This window comes from Tamandua tetradactyla, chromosome 5 (genome assembly GCF_023851605.1).
Source record: "Tamandua tetradactyla isolate mTamTet1 chromosome 5, mTamTet1.pri, whole genome shotgun sequence".
NCBI lineage: Eukaryota > Metazoa > Chordata > Mammalia > Pilosa > Myrmecophagidae > Tamandua > Tamandua tetradactyla.
The window spans coordinates 128,486,434-128,512,165 of NC_135331.1; the positions used below are offsets into that span (position 1 = coordinate 128,486,434).

Sequence of the window (25,732 nt, forward strand, 5' to 3'; positions counted from 1 at the left end):
GCAGAAGGGAGCAAGAGAAAGCCTCTCAAAGTGACGCCCCCAAACAGGGCCGGATTTCGTATTCGAAGCTGAAGGGTGCTAGAAATTGGAAGTCCTCAGCCTCCCCAGCACAACTACCCCCGCCCCCGCCCCGCAGCCCCGGGCGGTCTGCTGGTTGCCTGCTTCCACGCCCCCGGCTTGGGAAGTCGCGGGCCGGCGGTCGCCGGGGCCGCCCGGGGCTTCCTCCCGGTAACCCGCCGGCGCGCATGAGGCCGCTGCCCCCGCCCCAGGCGCTGGTGCCCCCCTCGTGGTGCCCGTGGTGATGCCATGCCCCGCCACCACGCGGGAGGAGAGGAGGGCGGCGCCGCCGGGCTCTGGGTGAAGAGCGGCGCGGCGGCGGCCGCGGCGGGCGGGGGGCGCCCGGGCAGCGGCATGAAGGATGTGGAGTCGGGCCGGGGCAGGGTGCTGCTGAACTCCGCGGCCGCCAGGGGCGACGGCCTGCTGCTGCTGGGCACCCGCGCGGCCGCGCTCGGTGGAGGCGGCGGCGGCCTGAGGGAGAGCCGCCGGGGCAAGCAAGGGGCCCGGATGAGCCTGCTGGGAAAGCCGCTCTCGTACACCAGTAGCCAGAGCTGCCGGCGCAACGTCAAGTACCGGCGGGTGCAGAACTATCTGTACAACGTGCTGGAGAGACCCCGCGGCTGGGCGTTCATCTACCACGCGTTTGTGTGAGTACCCGCGCCCCCCGCGCGCCCCCCGCCACGCCCGCGCCGGGAGGGGCCCGTGCGCCTAGCCCCACGGGGTGCGCTCGCGTCCGCGCCCCTGCCCGGCGCACAGATACACTCGCGCGCGCACACGTGGTGGCTTTTATTTCTTTGCACGTGTTTGTGATCTACCTCTTAGAACCCTCCACTTCCCCCAGCCCCTTCTCTCCGACCTCAACTGCTTGAACCATCTCCCCCAGGACGCTTATTGAGCTGCCCGGCAGCTTCAGGCACCATGGGGGTGAGCCGGGAGGACGTGGACTTGAGGTGCGCGGATAATAGGGAGCGATTAGGTCCCGAGATATGTGAAGTTCAACCGAGCCGGGCGCCGGGGAGCTAAATGCAAAGGCAGGCGTGCGTCCGCGTGAGGCTTGTGAGAGTGTATTGGAGAAGTTAAGAGGGGATGGAGAGGTACGAGAGAGTGGTGAGAGGCGAAAAGGAGGTCTGTGTCCTCAGTCCTAGGAGAAGAGCTGGGGCAATTGCTGTTTGGTGGCGGGAGCCGCTGGGTTATAAGCGCGCCCGGAAACGCGCTTCGCCACCACCCCAGCCACCACCAACGGAAAATCGGTCACTTCATGCAACCCTTCCTGTCGTGGAGAAGGTGGCCAAGGTTTGAAAGAGGCGAGCAGGGCCGGGCGAGGCGATGCTCCCGCGCTTTGGCCGTGCTAGAGGAGAGCCTGGGGCGCAGGAGCGCGGGCTGAGGTGCAGTAGGGGACGCGCAATTGGGCCGCCTCGGAAAGCGATCAGGCAGTGGGCGAAGTAGGCATTTGTGGCATGGAGTCAAAGTGTGTGTGTTTAAGTAAGCCCTCTCCATCTAGCAGAGAATGCCTAATGAGAAAATGATTGGAAGCAAATGTTTATTTTTCCTTTAGGCATTTAAAACCTTTCAGTGGCTTTAAACTTTACTACTGTTTTTCCCACAAGGTCCATTCATTCAGTCTCCTGCTAGAGTTAGGTTTATCTGGACTTTTTTAGGTTGTTTTTATGCCTTTACACTGTAATTATTTTTTTCTTTATTCTTCTCCTTCTCTCTTATTTTGTTTATGCTTCTTTATGCTGAAATGAAATATTGAGACATCAGCCATGGAAGGCCTGAGGAGAAAGTTGCAAGCACTCACTGATATGTTCCTTGTTTCCTATAAATGGGGCTTTAAACACACGAACCAGGCTTGTGTTTGAAGTGAGGTTTATCATCCAAACATAGCTCCCAACATTGATGAGATTGGCGTCCACACCAGAAACGTTTAAAACAAACAAACAAACAAAAAAAACAAAAAAAAACCCCTGTAAGAAGGAGCTGGGTTTGTAATAGATGAAACCTGGAATTTGACCATGTAGGAGTCAGGAAATTGGTGGAGTTTACATTCTGTGGGGTTCTGGTGTCTGGAAAATTTTACAGTCCCACATTGATGTGCATATGTAGCATTAGGTAGAATATTCCAGCCAATTTCCATTTTACAGTGTACACAAGGAGACTGTTGTGTTCCATCGTTATTGCATCAAAATTTGTAACTTAATAAGTTACGTGAGAGTCATATTGATTTAGATCTTGTGACTGTAATGATAGACATGGAGAAACACTTCTGATACTTTTCATGTTCACCCCACTGATTTGATATATAATTAGTCCTATTTGTGAGCTGAAAATTATTTTGATTTGTCAGAATCTGTGCGCAATTTGGCAGAAATTTATACTATACAGATAATTTTTTTGCAGGAGAATGCTAAGAATATCCTACAGCTTTGAATTTATAATAGCATACCTTTCATGGCTTTCATTTTTGGTAAATTATGCATTGTATATTCAGAAGAGACAGATAGCACTGGTTGGTGCACATACTTTGTATCTCCCAATCATTGTCTTTGAACAAAAATGAGGACTTCTTGCAGTGCAGCATTTTCTTTTCAAAATGTTGGTGTATAAACAGGTTTATATAGCCTTATGGAATTTTTTTGATAAATGATTTTCTCAAAGGTTTAAGCTTGGATAATTCAGTACTCACCAGGCTTTATCACTTTAGCTGTGTCCTTAGTGGTAGAAAGGAAATAAAATACATGTTGGTCAATATGATATTGCTATTGTATTATACATTTCTAGAGTCTGCAACTGTGATGTCTGAGCAATTAGACAGGAGTGCTAGCTCCACGTTAGCACAAAGAGGGAACAGATAATATCATCTTCTGGGAGGGTAGTGTGCAGATACAGTAGGCCCTGAGGAAAGAGGCTGTCTTTGGCAATTGCTGTTTAAGATTTAAGTGAGCTTTAGAATAGCTGGACTTTACACATGAAATTAATAAAAGCAAAGTTGCCTTGAGCTGTAGGTCTAACAAGCTCATTAATAATAAAGGAAATTATAAGAAAACAATTTCTAGAGAGGTGTAACTGACTAATTCCCTGCCAGCCTGGGAATCCCCAAATCTTACTTTAATAACAGTTTTTGCAGCACATTAAGGTTCTTGCCAAGAACAAGTGCACTGTGATTAATGAGGTACTTCAGGGATGGATTTACTTGGTCGACCAGAGTTTTCACTGCCAAGAAACAAGAAAAGTATGCTTAAAGTTATGTCTCATGTAAGGAAAAATTTCTCTTAAGTATGAAGAAATCATTATTATAGTATTTTAATGGTATAAAATGTGGTTTCAAGAGTACATATCCTGGCCTACCAATGAGATTGCTGGCAAGGACAAAAGGTGACCTACTTCAAATACTTTCCTCCAATATTTATAAATTATTAGAGACTAAGAAAATCTGTGCCCTTATGGCGTTTCTTTAGGATTTATCAGACACCTGTGCGCTCTGTCTTCAGCTGTTCCTTCAGTTTGTTGTTTGAGCTATTTAAATATGAGATGACTTATTCCCTGAATAGGGGGAAAATTGTCCCTTTTCAAATTTCTCCTCTTTTATAGAAAATACTACAAGAATTATGTGGTGTTAGAGGAATGCATGACAGGACTCCATATGTACATTTGCATTGGTGCAGCAAATATGTTTCTGAGAAATTACACAGGAAACAGGGTTGCAGATTGCAAGTAAGTCGTCACTTTGTCCTGTGTATCTTTGTCTCGTTTATTGCCATGGATTGAAATTTGTAGATATTTTAAACTAGGTAAGGATTATATTATTATTCATAAATCTCTGCTTCCTGAAAAATTACTTGCTATTAAACAGAAAAATGAGGAAATTGTCTAGTTGCCCAAACTTAGGAACCTAGAAGTCTTTCCTGACACCTTCATTTTTCTCCAGTTGCTCCCATTGGCCATCCAGAAGATCATCAGATTTTCTTTGTTCACGTTCTAAATATTGGTCAAATCTATTCCATCATTTCCTTCGCTTCTGACACTACCTCACGTTGTTTCTCAATATCTCTCTTTTGAATAATTTGTAATATTCTCCTCCTGGATCCTATGGCTTCATTCTCAGTCTTCTGATTCTCTATTCTGACACCATAGTTTTTTCCTAAAATGCAAATCTTATATCATTCCCTTATCTCAAATCTTTCCATGGCTCCTCATCATCTGTTTATGCATCCAGACATTCATCCATCCATCCATCTAGCCATCCATCCATCCAGAAACATGTGAGTGCTAATTTCCAAATTAATTATGCAAAGGCCTTCACTCTCACAGAGGGAAAAGACCCCAACAGGGGATGACTGCAAGGGTAGGAGCCAGTAAGTGTGAAACCATGTTATGTTAGGTACAAAGTTGCATGAGAAAAAGAGAGGAAAGTAGGTGAGCAAAAGTGTCGGTGTAGCCTTCAAAGAGGAACTGGAGTATGGACTTAGTTTTGACAGATGAGCAGTTAATTTTCAGGTGAGCAAAGAAGGGAGGAAGATCAATCTTCTTAGAGAAAACAACTTGAGAGAAAATACAGAATTGAGAATTAGCACAGTAGTTCTAGGCACTGTAAAGTATTTGTAGACTGACGAGAGTAGCGAGAGAAGAGGGTAGAGCAAGAGACATATATGTATCTGATTGTGAATGGGCTCAAATGCTGGACATAGACTCTGGTTTTTATCCTAGAGACAGTAGTGATTATTGAATGGTGATAAGTAGAGAAATGACTTAATCATATGTGAATTTTGGATATCTTCTAGCAATTGGGAGAATGGATTGGAGGGTACAAAACTGGAGTCAGTTTGGCCTGTTAGTAGACAATAGCAGTTGTCCAAAATATCCATTCGCCCTTGCATTCTTTTAACCGTAAATTCATTCTACAAATGTTTATTCGCCATCTATTGTGTCCTCTGAAGTGCTCTAGAAAGGTGACAGATGATTATCTCAGGAGCTAAGGTAATGAATTTTGGAAAGAGAAGGAATTTAATTAGAGAAATGTTAAGGAGGTAGAATTGGGAAATTGTTTTGACCAGTCTGATGTGTGATATGAGAAGATTGATTCTGACAGTAATTTGGGAGATGGTAATGCAGTTCACTAAAATATGGGACTAAGGGAGAGGGTCAGACTTTCAGGGCAAATAATGAGTTCAGATCTGGACATGTTGAGCTTCAGATGTGTGTGAGTCACTTTAGTGTACATTGTAACTGGGAACACAGCAGTGAACCAGACATACTAAGTCTCTTTCCAGTGGGTCTTGGATCAGTAGCTAGATCACTTCTGGCACATAGAAAGTACTCAAAATAATTTTGAATGCATGAATGCATTTATAAATCAGGAGCTCAGTCGTGAAGTCTGGATTAGAGATTTAGATTCAGAAGCCTTTAGCTGTTTTTCAGTAGAGCAATGAATGTAATGGAGTGAATGAAATAACCCAGAAATGCACAGAATGAGTTGGGGACATAGTAGAAGACAGAACCCAGGGAACACAACATCAAGTAGTGGGTGGAAAACTAAGAGCCCACAGAGAAACCTGGGGAAACCATGATAGAGCAGCCAAAAGGCCAAGGAAAAAGCATGCGTATGATAGGATGAGAAGTAGCTCACTGTGCTATAGCAGTTTGAGTGGAGTGGTGACAGTCATGTGACTTAAGTATTTGAGGAGTGGTTAAGAGTTGAGAAAGTGGAGATGGTAGTTTAAATTAAACTGTAAACCCTAAACTCTTCGGAAAGACTTTCAAGACCCCTCATGACATGGTCTCTGCCTGTCTTTATCACCTTAGGTACAGTTGCCACTCCTCTCTAAATGTAATCTGATCTTCAGTCTACTGAACTTCTCCATTCTGTGCCTACCATACCTTTGCTCAGGCTGTTTTCTTGGATTTTCCACACTCCTCACACTCTGCCTGACCAACTCCTACTGTTTATCAAAACACAGTTCAAGAATTGCTTCCCCTTTGGCACACTTTCTGGATTGTTCCCTCTACTTGTCAGGGAAGTTAGGTGTCCATGGTCACTGGTTCCATAACAAGTCTGAGAATGTCATGAAATAGTGCTTGTCCCACTATGTTGTAATTGTTGGCTACTTATATTTCTTTTTTACAACAGGAAAAAAATCCTATTCAGAAAGTCTCTGAATCCCAGGCACCTAGCACAGTGCCTTGTTTCTAGTAGACCCTCAGTAAGTGTTTTCTTAGTGAGCAAGTAAATACTTTTCCTTGGAAGCCTTTCATAGTGGAGTTTCAGAGCAAGCCAAGGCTGAAGGAACTCGCAAATCATTTTGGTTTTCTTAGAAATAAGATAATTATGATCCATTTAGAGAAGAAAGGTACGGGGCTAGAAGTAGTAGGCCAGTGCTTTGCTCCTACCTCTGCTACTAATTAGCTTTGTGACTTAGAGCAAGTCATTTTACCTTTCTGGTCTCTAATTCTTCTCCTGTGTCTGCTCCATCAGAGATTCTGGAGAATACTGTGGAGAGATGAAAACACTACAATAAAGTGAAGGAATTTTTGGAATAGGAAGTGACTTGATTCTTTTTCACTTTCCTTCTTCAGCTCTGAGCAGGAGGGCCAGCTCGTAACTGGTTTCTTGAACTCCACTCTTAACCCTTGTGATCTATGGGTCACGCAGCAGCCAAAAGTGATATTTCTGAAGATCAAAAGAGAACACATCCCTCCTCTTGGGGAAGGAATCTGTTTATTACCTGTCTCCCCCACCCCACCCCAGGTTCCTCAAAGGCAGTGACTGTCTTTGTCTTCCTCATCCCTTTATTTCCCCAGCAACCAGAACAGTGTCCGCGATGTAGGTGATGCTCCAGCAAGTATGTTGGTGAACTTACTGACACCCCGTTTCTCCAATATAAACTACTGGCTGTCTGTGGAATAAGGACTTTTATTCTATTGGCCCCTCCCTGTGCCAGGACTCAACTAGACCCAATCAATTAACTTTAGAATATAAATACATTCCATTCTAAATTTGATGTCTGTCGAAATTGATGTTTACACTTTTCAAATTTTTTGCTCCTGCGTTCTTTAAAGATCACCGGTTTCATTAAATGTAGAGAGAACTTCCATAAGTTATGCTTTACTAATATAGGAATATAAAATATTCCATACCCTTCAAATCAATCTGTTTTCAGAATTACAAATATGGTATGATATTTGAGGATCATATTAAAATCAGAAGTGTTGAAAAGTATTAAGATATTACTATTGAGAATGTTGTAACCTAAAAGGAATAACACATAGGGAAAGATATTTCAAAACAAAATTGGGCGGGCAACAGTGGCTCAGTGGCAGAATTCTTGCCTGCCATGCAGGAGACCCAGGTTCAATTCCCGGAACCTGCCTATGCAAAAAAAAAAAAAAACCAGTAACAAAAACAAAATGAAATGAAGTCTTGATACAAGAAACACTATAAACAAAGAGGATAGCCAGAAGCCTTTTGATAATTGCTTGCAAAGACTTAGTGGCCAGTACTGCCAGTTTTAATTTTTAATTGCAAATGGCTATTTTGGCAGATGAAATTGCGAGCAGAGCATGTTTTATCCTAGCCCATTGGTGTGAAGTACTTGAAATCCAATTGTAGAATAGCCATACCTCATTGTTATGTTTTGTGACTTGTAGACATTTCCATTCTAATTTCCTTTCTCTTCAAACATTTACAAGATGGTATATATTTGGTTGCAAACCTGGGAGATAGATTGGCTGCACAATTGCTGTTTTTCATAATTGGTGATATTTTTTCATGAGTTGTTGAATTTCAGGTGATCCTTTTAATGCTTTTCTATCAGCTTATCTAAAGAATGAGATTCATACAGTATTATTGAAGTTGTCAATTTATAAACTTGAATAGTTTGAACTTTCCCATTTTTATCTACATATGTGTTTATATGGATAATATATATACATATATAGTCCATATACAAATACATATACACACTGTATCCTTTATCAAAGAAGTTGTGTTGTTGCAAATATTTACCTTTCCCTTACTTTTGTTCTTCTATAAGTAAAATAAGACACTTGAACAAAGCATAAATTTAAAAATAAAAAAATCTTAAAGTTACTCTTGATAATATGGAGATTGTGTCATATTTTGAAAGATACTTATACTTGACTCTATGTAAAAAGATGAGATAATTTTTTTACACACTCAGTCCTTGTGGTCTTTGCTCCATTTGTAGAATCTGGAAGGTAATTCTAGCATCTCTGTCCCTTCTTCAGTCAGTGGCAGAATAACCTTTTATAACTATAATTTTTAAATTTTTTTTTTAACCAGTCAATTCAGTTTATTGCTTAATTAACAGCCATTACATGTACCAGGTAATGTGCTAAATGTTTATGGCCCAAAAAGGGGATGGTGTGAACCTTGATTTTCAGGAAATTCCACCGGGGAACATAATTCATTTTGGATTCAATTATCAACTCTACCTTTACTGATTTGATAACTATGAGCAAAAGTTGCTTCCAATACCAGCTTCTTAATCTATAAAATAAAAATGATAATGCTCCATCAAGAAGTTATCATATTTAAGAGAGAGAGAGAGAGAGAGAGAGAGAGAGAGAGAGAGTGTGTGTGTGACCTCTTAGCTAAGCACTTAATATATGGTAACTATCGTCATTATTGAAACTGGAAAGAAAAATAGAAATAATGTGGTAGAGGACTGTAATTGCTATGTTAAAGGTCTAGTATTTTATCCTGTAGGTGATGGTTAGCCTTTGAGGGGAGTGGGGTTTGGGCAGGTAATAATGTCATTACATTTCCATTTTAGCTTGATCTCTTCTAACTCTGTGAATGATGGTTTGAAGTGACAAAACTGGAGGTCAGAGATCAGTTTTGAAATTGTTGTTCCAATTCAAACAATATAAGTAGTATTTGTACTGGGACAGTGATAGTAAGGATGAAGAAACAAATATGGCCATGGGGTTGAAACGTATTAATGAATGATTGCAAGTAGATGATGAGGAAAAGGATGCGATTGTTATTTCCAGGTTCCTCATTTGAGTGGCTGGATAGATAGCAGAGCCTTCACTGCAATCAAGAATATATATAGGTGGAGCCACAGATTGTGGGGAGTGTGGGGGTAAGAAGATGCATTTAGCTTTGAAAAAAGCTGATCTTTCAGTCAGTCTGTGGGTCTTCCAACTGTATATGTCTAGGAGCTTGTGGATGAAGTTTTAAAAGCCGTAAGAGGACAGATGGGAGATTATGTAGAGAGAGAGGATTTAGGTGAAGGATGGAAACCTGGGAATACCAGGTATTTAAGGGGTGAGCAGAGGGAAAGGAGAATGAAATGGAGTAGTCAGAGGGATGTAAGAAAATAATAGACAAAAAGGTGGTCATGTGCACTTCCCAAAAACAAACAAACAGAAATTCAACAGATGGTGCTGCAATAACGGGATACTCACATGGAAAAAGAATGAAATGTAATCCTCACCATACAGCATACCAAAAAATAAAAAAGTAAAGATGATTATGGAAACATAGAGCTTAAAAAAATAGACAATCAGCTATGAAATGTAGAGAGTGTTTTACTGAGGTAAGGTTTAAGGAATTTCCATTGCATTGAGTCCCAATGTACAAGTCCTCAGTGATTTTGAAACTTCATCAATGTTCACCTTCAGTGAGATAGTGAGGGCAGAAGCCAGATTGCAATGAATCATAAGTGAAGAGAGGAAATGGAATGCAGATTATATTTAGTTAGTTGGCAAAAGCAAGAGAAGAGAAAGTGATGGTAGCTAGAAGGAAATACGTAACAAAGGGGGAAAAGCAAGAGAGGATGAAGTTGCAGGGAAGGAGATCACTGATCACCAATAATAGTCATTTAAACTTTTAACTGTGTATGTTGGACACTGTTCTAAATGCTTTACACACACTAACTCTATTTTTTATATTGTTTTTAATCTTTCTGTTTATTTATTTAGAGTCTGCAGATTTTGTTGAGCTATATTCATGTAGCATATATTCTATCCAAAATAAAGTGTTTCACAGTATCCTCACTTAGTTGTATAATCATCATCACTTTCAATTTTAGACAATTTTCATTGCTCCAAAGACAAAAATAACAGACACACCCACACCAAAGAGCAAATCCAAAACTCTCCTTAAATCTTACCTCCCCCAATTATTCACCCCTAGTATTGTTGTGGTACTAAAGATATATTCCTGTAAAAAATAGATCTAAGCATGCAATAAGTAGCTTTTCCCATATAGCCCTCTGCTATTAACTCTTTGTACAAGTGTCATACTTTTGAAGTAGTTCATGCAAGAACTTACTAATATTTATTGTGCTAATTGGTGGGGTACATAGCTCTAAACAACTCCTTTCAGTCATGCTCACTTTCAGTATGACACTGTCACATATGAACCCGCTAATGAACTACCATCACTTCTGTCTGTCCTCATACTTTTAAGTTTAGTTCGTTAACTAGTCTGTACATACCAGGTAACCGTTCCCCCTTCTCTAGCTTCTGTTTATCTCTAGGTCTTCTATATTCTACATGGTAAGACTCTGAGTTTACATTTTCCAGGAGGTTCATGCTAGTGAAATCATACAGTATCTATCCTTTAGTTTCTGGCTTATTTTGCTGAGCATTATGTCCTCATGTTTCATCCATGTTGTCATATGCTTTAGGACCTCATTTCTTCTTAAATGCTTAATAATATTACATACATTGCATTATAGGTATATACCACATTTTGTTTAGCCATTCATTTGTTTTTGGACACTTGGATTGTTTCCGTCCTTTGGCAATTGTGAATAAACACATTAACTCTTTTAATCCTCAGAATAGCCCTATGAAGTTATTAGTATTGTGTCTCCCTTCAGCAGACTGGGAAACTGAGGTAGGGAGAGATTCAATAACCTATTCGACGTCACCCAGTGAATTAATCCCAGAACAGGGCTTTGAACCAAAGCAGGCTGGCTGCAAAGCTCGTGTTTAGGTCACTACATCCTGATCATGGATGTTAAGGATCCAAGGCTTCTTATTATCCGATGAATGGAATAACTAAGTAAACTAGTTTGGAGTTTAGTGTATCTCTTAGCAGTATAGTAGATGGTCAATAAATATTTACTGAATAAATGAACAATAGTTAAATTCCTTTATAACCTAGTATTAGTACATTCTTTATAACTTAGTAATATCAGGAATGTTTGTTCCTCTGTCTTCAAGTTCTAATTAGCTCAAGTTCTAATTCTTCCTTAAAGTTTACCTGTTGTTCTGGCTTAGTCCCTTACTTCCCATTGCTTTTGTTACTTGCACTCTGTATTTTAGCCCTTAATTATATTCTTGAATTGTCCTCTAGTTGAATTGTTTATGTAATTCTTCACAAATAGTTTGTGTCTAAAGAAACCAAAGTACCTTCTTATTTGCATCACCTATGACATTAAGCCCACATTTTCATTATTTGTTTTTAATCAGATTTCACCTAGATTACTGCCACCAGTGGGATTATTTGAAAGTTATAACTTTTTCCTCACACAGGAATTTCCTTAAATTCTCCTAGTTTAAATTGTGTACCAATTTGTATTTAGGACCCAAATTTCTATAGTGATTTGTTGATACTATACATTTCCGATGAATGTTGAATTCCAAATTTTTACTTTAATTTCAGAATATCTGAGATCCATTAAAAATAGCAGTGGTTGCTTCATTTAAGTCTCATAATATCTGAATATAGAATGTATTTGCTTCAACTGATTTTACAGGGTTTTCTTTCTGTCTTCACAATAGTAAATACAGTCCTGTTTATTTTCTTCACACTGGTATAATTACAGACCATTTAACTTCCAATGGTTCTCTCCCTCCCCTCCTACGAATACGTATTTCCTGGGCATTTTTTCCCTTTTCTTTTCCTTCTGTCCCATCTCCCTCAGCTCCCAGATTACCAGATTATACCACTAGCTTTTTTTTCCCCCCTCCCTCTCTGTGTTTCCTTTCTGGAATGATGTGTCTTTTCATTTCCTTTTTACCATGCTGTAAAATTTGATTCTCTTCCTCTTAAAGCGTCTGGTCTTAATCAAGAGACACAGTTGTCCACCTGTTCCAAGAGTGTCTTGCTTAAGTAGACTGGGCTAATTTGCATATCACTCTGCAGTAACAGAGGTCTTAAAAAAGATGTGAGGGTTAAAAGTATAAGAGGAGAACCCCCATTTTTCTTGGGTTTTAGTTAGGCTTAGGCTTCTTAGCAAATAGTGAGGTCAAGCCTTAAAATTGCTCTGAGGTCTTCTAATATATTATTTCTAAAATCAGGGAATGCTCAAATATTCAGTGAGTAAGTTTTAAAAAGGTCATGCTTTTCATTTTGAAAATTGACTACTGTATCTCATTTAGAAAGAAATCAGAAGTTAAGTTTTATTCCAAATTGAATCATTATAGAAAAAGGCATGTTAAAGAAGTCTAACTATGGTTATAATATATAGTGTAATAGTTGTTAACTTAAAAGATATTTACCACATAGATCGTTATAGTCCTTAGGGATTTCCTTTCTCAGATGTATAGATTTATAATTTGACTGAAGAAAGCTGCAGTTTTCATGTTTAATTAGGAAGTTAAAGCATGGCCTCAAAATGCAAGGTATTGTATGAGTACATATGAAGTAGAAAGTACTTTGTTTTCCCTAGCTGCAAAAGTTTCCCAAATGCAGACCTTGTGAAAGCTATTCTCGTGACTTTTTATGGTATTGGAATGATGTTTAGGGCTTTCATCTTTCTAAATCTGTTTTCTCTCACACCTGAATGAATCTAGAAGGGCTGGACAGACGAAAGAATTTAGGTTGTCCTCCCCATGTTTTGAGTCCCTGGATACATTTCCCAGCTTTTTGACTTGTAAAATGAGGGCATGGTAATTCATCCGTATTGATTCAATAACCTGACCTCTTCTATGTGTAAGGCCCTGAAGTGGGAATTGAAGGAACTAAAGCGTAACTAATACACGGCCTATTCTCTTAAGGAATTTTTAGTCTGGAAGGCTATTACTTTACTATTTACTGAGCTACAAACCATTTCTCTGATATAGTATAAAAACAAAGATTGACCTTTGTCCAACTGCATTTGGCTGCTGTTCCTATTGAAAGAATTTACAAGGAAAACTCTAGTATCACCAAATAGAGAGCAACTGACTGTCAGTTCTCCTGACCCCTTGAAAAACTTTGGTACTGAGTGTTCAGCTGCCTGTACAGGTGGGTATTCTGCTCCTGGCATCCACACATAAAGACTGCACACAGGAGTTCCCACTGATCATAGTAATTTCTGAAGAGTAGCAATTAAACTAGTTAAACTAAATGTTCTGGTTAATAAAACATTCTGAGTATGTTTAATTTGCTCCAAAGTATTTTTAAAAATAGAAAAGAAACCACTGCTGCCTTATGATACTTTGGAGATTTTACTTCCCCTCCCAAATAATTTAAGAACAATAATGTGAACCAAAAGTTTATTTATTTATTTATTTTACATGGGCAGTGTGGTAGTTAGATTCAGTTGTCAACTTGGCCAGGTGAAAGCACCTAGTTCTGTTGCTGTGGACATGAGCCAATGGTAGGTGAATCTCATCTGTTGCTAATTACATCTGCAGTTGGCTAGGAGGCGTGTCTGCTGCAGTGAGTGACGTTTAACTTAATTGGCTTGTGCTTAAATGAGAGAACGCAATGTAGCACAGTCTAGCAGCTCAGCATTCCTCATCTCAGCACTTGCAGCTCAGCCCAGGCCTTTGGAGAAGTCACCCCGGGGAAAGTTGTTGGAACCCAGGGGCCTGGAGAGAAGACCAGCAGAGACCATCCTGTGCCTTCCACGTAAGAAAAGAGCCTCAGTGGAAAGTTAGCTGCCTTTCCTCTGAAGAACCAACAAAACAAATCCCCTTTTATTAAAAGCCAATCCGTCTCTGGTATGTTGCATTCCGGCAGCTAGCAAACTAGAACAGGCAGGCACCGGGAATCGAATCCCAAAAGTTAATTTTTTAATCAAATGAGCTGTCTATTTATTTTTAGTACATGCTTTTAAGTTTCTAAGCTCATTAACATTTTAATTGTAGCACATGTAAGGAAAACATTGTACCCAGCCTTACATGGGTCCTAGAATGTTCATTCATTCATTCATTCAGTATTATTGAGGCTCCACCACATACCACATCCTTGGAACACTTTGAAAACTCTTCTTCCCATTTGACTGACTTTTACCAGGGATGAAAAAAAATATGGCTGTTTTCTTTGATTAGAGTATGATGCTCAAGAGTGACGGTTAAGCTCAGTAAATGTGAGAATGTGTTTACTGTGCTCTGTAAGATACTCTTGATCAATCTCTGTAAGATTACGTCCTTAAACTTCAAACGGACTTCTGACCTATACTGATAGTTGGGTTAAGGAATTATGAGGTGAGATTAAATTCATTTTAACTTTATCATGCCAGCTGATTAAATCCCAAAGTCCTGTTTTGCTCTGTCAGAAAGAAAAGGCAGTGAAATTTAATGGCAATACAAATGGATTTGGGGGAACCCCTTTAACGGAGGATATCTTCTCTGATTCATGTATCCTCAACAACTAGAAGAAATGATAACCATTTTGCTAACGGGCAGCAATTCTATACCACACTTGAATATTCAAATTGGCATCCAAGTGTTTTTCTCTAGAATAAAGCCAAATAAATTCCTTTAGATTTAGATCAAATTTTGAGCATTCCACTGAAGAATAAACAGAATGAGGTGACTTAGAATCAGCCCAAAGGAACCAGCCACCCTAGTCACAGTCTTTCTTCAGTCTGAATAATCCCACTGAGATTATTCTGTAGCCATTCCAAAGGCACAAGGAAACAAAGGTATCTAGTCGTTGTATTTGTACAAGTGTTGTTGACTTTTAGACAATCATTTAGGCCACCAGTTAGTTTGATCATGCTGCAGTTCCCTGTTATTCCTTTTTCTATGTAAAAAGACCCAAGTTCATTCCACTGAAAATGGAAATTAGAGTTTCACAGTATTCCTAGTAGGAAAGATTCCCTTAGATGGTTCCAGTGCTTTTGCTCCCGGTGCTGGACTTGATGAGTTACTTTATAAATTACTGGTCCTAAACTAGTTGGGTCATGCAGTTGAGAGTTGTTTTCCAGAGCTCATGGGTATGAAGTTTTATTCCAGGCTTCAGGGCAGGAAGTGAATAATGAAAATAAGTTTATAGATGGAACTAAGTGAGGTAACCTAGACAACCATAAATAAGAATAGTTAAGAAACTGTCACATTGTGCTGGGGAAAACAAAATACTCCTCTTATTCAAGGGCAGATATCATAATTCATAATTGCCATCAAGAAGAGATCATACTTTCTTCCTCCCCAAAAAGATTAAAAGCAAAAACCTGGATTTTTGTTTGTTTGTTTGTTTTCTTATTGGTACAGAGTCCCTTTCCACATTATAATATTGACATTGGTTTCTAAAGTGCATGATAATATATTTAGAGGAACGTTCCCAATAAATGTATAATATACTTTTATACTTGCTTCGAAGGCCACATTTAAGCTAGTGGTTTCTCCAGAATAAGTTTTTGGTAGTGGGGTAGTAATATAACACAACAGTTTGCTTGGAGTGTTAGTTCTACATATGAAAGGAGAAGTAGGAGAGAGTTCTTGGCCCCTGATTAGCTTTTGGAAAGTAAAGGGGAAATGGAAAGAGTCAAAGTATTCAAGGTTTCAAAAAAGTGTGACTCTAACTAAGCAGGAGTTGATTAATTGCGCTGTAGGGAGAGAAGGGATACACAAGTGGACCTGTAACCTGGTTAGACTTTGAGAGAGAGAGATGAAGACAGAGGCAGTCAGTTACCTAAGTAGAGGTGATGGATGAAGAAATAATAAAGGTGCCTAGAGAAGAGGGTTGGAAGAGAAGTTTAGGGAGTACTGGCATTTGGGAGATAAGAATAGAAAGAGGGCAATCCTGTGTCCACAGGAGGAAGTAGTCTCAAAGAGGGATTGTGATAGGGGTGAGAGTGTTACAAAGAGGAGCAGGGAGGATGTGAATTAAGAAAGAGGCAATAATGTCGAGAGCCAGGATAAAGTAGGGGGTGATAGAACCTAGAAGAAAACTTAGCTTCCAGGAGTGGATTTCATCTATAGTAACATAAGTTAGAATAGCACATTATTTTCCAAAGAAATAAAAACACAACATGTCCTATAAAAAGGGCCCCAAGTCCCAATAACTAGATAGTGTGCAGGCACAACCATCAGACATATGCATGGTGAGGGGTATGTCCCAGCAGGTGTAACTGAATGGGGATTCTAGGAGAGAAGAGAATGTTTAGATTCCAAGTGCTAAATCAGGGAAATCTGGTTTTGAAAGCAGTCTCCTTGTCCCTACGAGAGATGCTGATAAGTACAAAGCAGTTCAAAGAGTTTGAGATAAGGTAGGAAACTGTGGGTGGTGGAGAAAAGGAGGAGACTGATTAGGCTACAGAATTGATAAGATTAGCAATGAATGGGTGAAAAGAGAGAAAGTGGGAGAGAGAGAGAGAATGGTAGTTTACAGAACAGAGTAAAGCTAAACCTTCATTTATTTCTCCAAGCAGCTGGAGGTGTGTACACATATAAATGCATAGAGAAAGTGCTCCCATAAAGAGGAAAAATTAAAGTAATTGAGAGGGTCAAGAGTCTGGAGGGGGACTTAAAGAAAATGGAAGTTTTGGATGGAGGCTTTGTGCAGTGTGATAAGGCAGCAAGGAGGGATGAATAACATGGTTTCTTGACAACAGCAAAGGCCCTAATTGATAGAGTTTTGGTATAACCAGGTAGATGACTCAGTCTCTGCAAATCTGAGAATTTTTCTCATAGTGGTATGCAAGGGAAATAAAAAGCAGATGGAACCATAATCCAGGGCTGGAAACTGTGTAACCAAGGTAAAAGGAATAAAGAAGTCTCCAGAAGTCAGACACACCAAACATCTGTGACCTTGGACAAATCACTAACCACTAAGGCCCACCATGTGAAAAACGTGGAAATAATGAGACAAAGTGTGAAAACTCTTTATATAATTCCTGCACAATAAATTGTACGTTTTCTACTTGCTAGCCAACTATAATCATTGACCCTTTGTAGAGGAAGAAATACAGCAATAAAAGGGATATTAATGAACATATGTTTAATGAATAAATGAGTAGATAAATGAATTACAACATAATACTATTTTATTGCAGCATTGTATTTGGTGTCAAGATTGTTTATCCCGTGATTTCTTGTTGTGTGTACAATCTGTGCGTGAACAAAAAGATTTTTCTAAGATATCAGAAAATATTTTATAGTCTTTTCATTTTTGAATGCATGAATAAAGGTATATTTTTTAAGTTTAAGTTTAAAAAAACATCAGGGACCACTGCATTGACACATATGTATAAAAGCATTATAAAGATGAAAGACCCTTTCGTGATCTCCCTCAATACTGTCCTTTTTAAGATGGGGAAACTGAGACTGCGACAGTGTTAAGTAACTAGTCCAGGATCAATTTTGTCAGAAACAGCACTGGTGGCCAAGCCTTCCTTCTGCCTCTTACAGAAAAGACTTCAATTTTAGATCATGTGACCTACCCCAACTTTTGTCTACTGAAGGTACTCAGTGGTTTTAAAAGAATGAGTAGTGGGCAGTGCAACGGTGGTTTGGTGCCAAGAATTCTTGCCTGCCAAGCTGGCGACCCAGGTTCAATTCCCGGAGCTGGCCATGCCAAAAGAAAGGGGGAAAGAAAAAAAGTAATGAATAGTGACATTAATTTTTAAAAGCTATCATTTATTCAGCCATCACATGAAGAATATTCTATTAAAAAGCATTTTAGGGGCAGTGCAATGGTGGCTTGGAGGCAGAATTCCCATTTGCCATACCGGAGACCCAGGTTCAATTTCCCATGCCTCCCCAAGCAAAAAAAAAAAAAAAAAGAAAAACATTTTAGTATTTTTATTCTGTATAATAAAGGGCAAAAGTATTTCTCCCTTTTAGAGTTATCTAATTGACAGTAAAATATATTAATTTCCATGATTTTCTTTTTTTTTTCTAAAAAAGATAAATCCTGAAGAGGGAGTTTTGTTTAGAGCTAAAATTTAATCTTTATAGGCTCCAGTAACTAAATAGATAAAATCAAAAATAGTATTTAGTTCATTTTGGTTGCAGCACTGGTTTCTTTCCAGATGGGAATTTTTTTTTTTTTTTTTTTTTTTTGAGAACTGTCTTCATAATCAAGCAAGTGTTAGTGGGGCAGAGTCATTATAAACATTACACAAGGATTCCTAAAGCATCTTTCTCTCCCTTCCCCCCCAATACACTCTTGTACTTTCACAGGCATACACTTGTGCACACACACACACTATTTTATCACATGGTAAACTCTTTAGGGAAGGGCAAATATGTTCGTGCAGAAATTCAAATGACCTCAAGCATCTGTATTTAAATCTGCCATGATCAACAGGCTAACACCCCATTCATATGCCCAGGGCAGACTGTGCCACAGCAGGCAGAAACAACTAGACGAGATGACTCTGATCCCTAAAATCTATATCTTAATCGGGGTGAGGCATGTCTCCAAATCTGCAAGTACAAAATCCTTTTTTATATCAAAGTGGTCAAAATCAATTTGAACTTGGTTCATCCCTCCTGGTATTTCTTTGTCTACGTCTAATATGCTTTTTGTGGTTATATTATCTTTAGAAAAATAATGGGTTAATTAATCATTTGACAATTAAGTGGGAGAAAATAATTTTGGTTGTTTAAAATTGTTGGCCTATAAACAACAGTTTTCTTCGTGGACCACATGTAGCCATAGAAAGGTTGATGTGTACTATCTGCACTTCTTCAGGCATCTTCCTTCCTTTTAGCTAGAAGAGTTTTGAGGCAGAGAAGAAATGGTTTGGGGAATACTAGGGACTCCCATTTATTTTTATAAACAATTCTTTTTTCCTTAGGTAACTCCAGCAACTTTATGAATATCTAAAATATTCTTTCTCAGTCATCATAATGATGTCATTGCTGGTCCTGATTTGAAGCCACTTCACTAATTATCTGTACACAGCCTGAGGGTGGAAGGCAGATAAAGAAGAGGCTCAATTCTCTTTGACATGTGGCTATTGCTTATTTCCTTATGGAACAGTGTTGATGTGACACCATATAGACGAAGTGAATCTACAGAGGCCCCTTTCATGGAACAGATTTATATACGAATGCAGGACACTTATTACTGACCTTCAAGTAAGGGGAACCTGCAATTTTTAAATGCAGACCCAACTACCCAAGAAGGTCTAATTATGTGTCATCTGTTAAACATTCTCATTGTGGTAGCCACTGCTCAGCCACCTCAGATGCACAGGCCAAATCTGCATCCCATATAGCAATGTAGGTATATTATAATTTTTTGATGGCTTCCACAGACAGCCCCACTTGTTATGTATTTGTTACAGACATCAGTGATCAATGTATTTTGCAAACATGTAAGTGTAAGAATTTTCCCTGAAGCATGGTGTTGTCATTAAAAACAAAACAAAACAGAAACAACATAAAACTCTATCATTAGCAGCTACTTAGATTGTGACAAACTTGTCCAAGGGAAAACTGTATATCTTTTCAAAGAATAAGGTGAATATGCATGCCATAGTATGACATGGTTTCTAAATGAGTTGTTAGGTGAAAAAAAAAATCAGGTTCAAAATAGTGTGTATAGTATACACAAGTATCCATCTCTGTAAAAATATTATTTATATATGCATGCCTGTATATGCACATACCGCATATGCATGTATATAAATGGAAACTTTCTGAAAGAATTAAAAGAAACTTCTTGATGGAAGGAAGATCTAGAGTAAGACAAGACGTCTCATATTGTAACCCTCTCTGCCCCATATGGTATTTTTTTTTCTTTGTACTGTGTGTGCCTATCTTCTTCTTCTCTGTTCCCTTCCTCCACCACTACCACCATCCTCTCAACAAGCCATGTGCATTTTCTGATCAGCTCTAGTGACAAGGTTTTATTTGAGCCAAATTTATCATAGTCAGTGCCCACTGAATCAACGCCCTTGGGAATGTTTGCCAGTACAGTCTGACAAACGAAGAGCAGAATGCTATTCATGATGCTTGGAACATGAATTTCGAGGTAATTTGTGTCACAGAATATTACCCTCTCTCAGCACACCTAGAAAGCATCCCTGGGAAGACCTGATTTTTGGAGTACTCTAAGTCTGCCCAATACTTTTTTCTTAAATTCTTACCATGGGGCTGAGTAGTTTAATAAGTAGAATAATTAAAATAACATTAGCGATATAATGCTTACTATCAGTATAAGGCATATGGTATGGAAAAGCCCTTCAGGTGGGGTTCCAGGTTCTGGTTTCCTCTCACCTGCCTCGTGAGGGCAGATTAGACGGTGGGTGCCTTGGGTTGACCTCCACTTGCTTCATACTGGGCCCAGTCAAAATTCCTGAGCCCATCTTGTCCAGGACATCTAGAACTCAAGAGGAGTGTCTATTTCTGGCTTCCCCACAATTTGTATTCTTGGTCTCTTTGATTATTTTGAAACCTTGCCATTTGTAACCTTTAAAAGGGGGAAAGGGGAAAAAGCTTTAATTTTTTGCATAAGTATTTCTTTTTCTATGTCATGGTGTTCTTTTGTTGCCTATGGAAAATCCTGATTTGAAAGTGACTCCTAACCTCATGAAGGACTATCTTCTTAATTAATCTACAGATTTCCACTTCCCTCAAGGTACTTCTTGTGCCCACCTGATTGAGGGCACGCTGAAGCTAAGCTGACAGTGGGTTAAGAAAAAGATGTGTAAGGCGTGTCCATATCTAATGTACTTGGATTACATTAGTATTAAAGGTTTCCAATAGACTGTCATCTTGTGCTCATTGTTAGTTGTATAATAAACTGTTTTAGTTTGTTAAAGTTGCCGGAATGCAATATACCAGAAATGGAGCAGCTTTTAAAAAAGAAATTTACTAAGTTGCAAATTTACAGTTCTAAGGCTGTGAGAATGTCCAAACTAAGGCATCCGTAGATAGATACCTTAACTCTAAAGAAAGAGGCCGATGAAGTTTGGAGTTTCTCTCTCAGCTGGGAAGGCACATGGGGTTGTCTTCTAGCTTTCTCTCTGGACTTCTTGTTTCATGAAGCTCCTCTGGGGGCATTTTCCTTCTTCATCACCAAAGGTCTCTGGCTGTGTGGGCTCTGTCTGTACTTTGCAAAATGGTTCCTTCTTAAAGTGCTCCAGTAAACAACCCCAGCCCTGAATGGGTGGAGACATAGCTCCATGGAAACCATCTCATCAAAAGTTACCACCCACAGCTGGGTGGGTCACATCTCCATGGAAACAATCAGTAAGATCCCACGAAGCAATATTGAATGATGATTAAAGAGCACGGCTTTTCTAGAGTACATGACAGTTTCAAACCGGCACATAAACTCATTCAAATTTCTGTGTAATTGGATTTTTGCCAGTAGCATTCCATCTATCACTGTATCTCTTCTCAGATACAGTATCTCAGTATTGAGAATACTGTCTTTTAAATATGTTTATATGCATGCTCACATATATAATCAAAATGTGTGAAAACACCCCTTCATTTTGCTTGAAAAGAAATAACTTTAGCAACAAATGGTAAGTTTATTTTAAGAATAAACTTTGTAAATGTATGGGCCTCTAAAAATAAAAATAGTAAATTTCTCAAACATTCATTTTCCTTACCAAATATGACAGTTATCTGCAAGTGGAACAGATTTTAGTTATTGCTGAGCCTATGTCTACAAAACCATAAGTGTATGTGGAGAAAAAGAAGATAGGTACTTACTGGTCTGTATAGTTCACTGCTGCATGTGTACACAGATACCTTCAGTAAAACTAAAGGACCATTTTTTTTTATCAGAATCCCTGTACAGCAACGTGTAGTTCACCTGTGCAGGCTTCATTGAATTATTAAAGAGACTTCTAATTGGTAACTAGCTGGGGGTGAGTTCTTCTGTGATTGGTTTAGTGTCAGAGCTCCATGAGTACATTCTGAAAGATGATGCCAAGGTGTTGACCATGGCACAGGCCAGCTATATTGTACCATTGACAGATCACCATCCAGGTCTCTGAGCACTGAGATAGAAGTTGCCATTACTTTACACACTTTCGTCATATTGGAAGGGGTTGTTGCTTACTAAAGCTATGAAACTTTCATGTGATTTAGAATTCTGTAATCTGCCTAGAGTCTAGAGAAGGAGCCTAATCTCTCTCTGAAGGCAGAGCCACAAGCAAAGCCAAACTGTCATCAGAAGTTTCCTTTGTAAGCATAAGCATAGAACAATTAGTTTCTGGTCGAGTTGTGTAGATTGGAGGTTGTTGCCTATTTCTATTCTGATTCTGTATGAGGATGTCAATGGTACTTCCCACTCCCACTCCTTTCTGAGACCTCTGATGCCTAAGTCAGGAGTCAGCAAACTATGGCTCATGGACCAGATCCACCCATCACCTGTTTTTAAAATTAAATTTTATTGGAATATAGTCATGTACATTTTGTGACTGTTTTGCACTACAGTAGCAGAGTTGAGTGGTTTTAACAGCGATTATATGGCCCATAAAGCTGAAACTGCTTACTATCTGATCTAGACAACTATATTTCCTGTCAGAGGTCCCTGTGCTGGGGAGTTACAGAGACAAGGGCTGAAAAGATGAAAATGGTGAGTCAGCTACCAGCAGGGTTAAAATTGAAAGGATGCCATTAGTTCGTGTGCTGGTTTGAAGCTGTTATGTACCCCCAGAAAAGCCATGTCCTTTTTCTTAATCCAATCTTGTGAGGAGAGCCGTGTTTCTTTTAATACTGATTCAATATTATGGGGTGGAAACTTTGATTGGATTGTTTCCTTGGAGATGTGACACACCAAATTGTGGGTATGATATTTTGATTAGATGGAGATGTGACTCGGCCTATTGAAAGTGGGTCTGGATTAGTTTACTGGAGTCCTTTAAAAGAGGAAATATTTTGGAGAAAGCTCAGAGCCAGCAGAGATGCAGACATTTGAAGATTCTTGGAGTGCTGACAGAGAGAGCAGATGCCTATACATGGATGTTGGTGATACAGACCCCAGCAGACGTCCCCATGTCTGCTAAGCAAACCAGAGCCCAGAGTTGTGTCCTGAAGAAGTTAAGTGAACGCCCATGGATGCTTAGAAAGAAAACCACTGGCATCAGAAACTGGAAGCCACGAAACTGGGAACAAGGACCAGCAGCCAGCCATGTACCTTCCCATGTGACAGACATCGGCCTTCCTTGAGTCAAGGTGTCTTTCACTGGATGCCTTAGTTTGGACTTTTGTATGGCTTAGAACTCCAAACATGTAACTTAATAAATTCCTTTTTTCAAAGCCAATCCATTTCTGGTATATTGTGTTCCAGCAGCATTTAGCAAACTAAAACAGTTGCAATCAGGGCAATGGTTAGAGAGGAAGAGTGGAAGGTGAAGTTAGGAGGGAGCAGAAATCAGGAGCAATCAGAGGAACCTGATCAGAAGACAGAGGGGAGCAGAGCAGATCCAGAGCAAAGCAGACTTTCCATACGATGAGAGGGAGACCATCTGGACCTGTGACAAAGCTTTTTTTCTCAAACTCCCAGAGTTTCTGACAGCTGTCTAGTCCACAGGTATACTTGCATAAATGCTCTTGGGAGGGGGTCTTGTTATATATATGCTCTCTTTCATCGAGCTAACTTGCAGAAGTGCTTTATTTTTAGTATGTCTTCAATATTTACTGAGTGATTGAACAAAAGAAATAAAGGAGAAACATTAATTTCATTAAGCATAAGAGAGTTTAACTGTAGTCAATATGACATTTGGTTTTCTATCAACTACATCAAGTGCCTTTTCTTTACAAGCTAATTTATTAGTGCTTATTGTCAATACTGAGATGCAAAGGGGCAGTTAACTCCATAGAAACTTAGAAATAAGGGAAATACATTTGCCCCATGATGGACAAACACAGTGGCCTCATTTTGTTTTGGTTATGAGGAGAAGATCGCCTTATGTTATGTGGACAAAAGAGGGTTTATGTTGTTGTACAACAGCAACAAAAAACCATGCAGTAGTTGAAAACAGTGCAGTCGAGCTATAAGAATTAAAATTGACAAATTTCATAGCTAATGTTTGAGTCAAAAATAAGGTTTCAAAAACATTCTTGTAGTATGAGACTGATTATGTAAAATTTGAAAACATAGAAACCTACACTTTTGTATTGTTTAGACCAGCATATATATGTGGTATAAGTATTTTTTAAAATATTTTAAATTGATAGATACAAAGATAGCTTTTAAATGTGGAGAAAGAGGAAGAGGAATGAACTGAGGAGGAGTATGGAGAATTTTCAGTTCTACCTGAATATTATAATTCTTAAAGAAAAAAAAACCTAAACCTGAGGAAAATATGGCAGAATTGGTAATGGGTATATGGACATTCATTGCTTTATTCTGTGACATTTTCTGTTTGAAATATCCCAGAAGAGGAAAAAAGAAAAGACTAAGTTTGTTTTTTATGAAGACATCCTGAAGAAAAGGTAGATGATATGAATGAGGACACAATTTTGGTTATAGGTTCCCCAAATTTATTATGTGCTTAATTGTATTAGGCTGCTGAGTGCAATTCACTTTGTGATAGGGTCAAGATGCCACTTCAAATGGTCAAACTAATTAGTGAACCCAGGGTTGACTGTGTTTGAGATTACACTTTGTCCTGCTCACAGGTGTGCAGCTGTGCATATATGGACAGCAGCAAATGGACTCTGAGAACTCTTAGCAACTGTATGTCAGAATCCCTGGCAAAGGCTAAGGTTCCAATCATTTTGGGGTCACAGCGCCTTTCAGAATATAAAGAAAGCTACAAACTATCTCTTGTAATAAGCATGCATACATTTGTGTGCACATACACACATACATGCTGGTAAAGACATTGCCTTAGAGAATTTTGGTCAAAACCTTCAGGGAAGACAACTAATGGTGTAGTTTCTGTAAATAAACCCAGGACTCTGGAGATGGAGCTCCAGACTCAGGAAAGAGTTGGTGCAATTCAATGAGACTTCATAGGTGCATGGACTTAGACGCCCTGTTAACCACGTGAATCCTGGACCACAAATGACTAAAATATACAAAACTTGGTCTAACTGTTTTGTAATGATTCTTGAATAGTTCTTTAAAGAAGAAACTACTGGGCATAGCAAATTCTTTAGCTAGTTCTGTCACTTCATGTCCAATCGTTTAGGATGGTGTAATCCAGCAGAAGCATTACATATGAAAAGGAAACCTAGTCAGATGACAAGTAAATTCTTGGCATTAAACACCAATCACCAAGGCAGAATATGCCCAAGGAATGAAGTTTTTAGTAAAAGGTCACAGACAACATAAACTTAACACATTTTTATTCACCAGGTGGCAAAATAGAAATGAAATCCCAGAAGTTTGGTTCATTAAATAAATATTGCAGTGACTGACATATCCAAATATATTTAACACAAAGAGTTTCTCATTTGCAAGTGCTATTTCTTCTGTCTGTTATGTATTTTTATTCATGATTTAAATACGTAATGCCTCTTTTAGAATATTTAACTCTGTTTTCAACTGCTCTGAAATGATATTTACATCATTATTTGAACAATTTAAATGAATTTTCGTGAGATATAAAATTACATTTCCTTTTCT

The 25,732-nt window shown here is 39.1% G+C and overlaps 1 protein-coding gene across 1 annotated transcript in view; it reads left to right on the plus strand.

The window, feature by feature from the left end:
* Nucleotides 1–303: 303 nt before the first annotated feature.
* Nucleotides 304–25,732, plus strand: part of KCNQ5 (potassium voltage-gated channel subfamily Q member 5) — a 552,577-nt gene continuing 527,148 nt past the window's right edge. Inside the window, exon 1 of the mRNA XM_077162233.1 lies at nucleotides 304–704. Coding sequence (XP_077018348.1) covers nucleotides 307–704 — 398 coding nt within the window. The 5' untranslated portion in view covers nucleotides 304–306. The remainder of the gene's footprint in view (nucleotides 705–25,732) is intronic.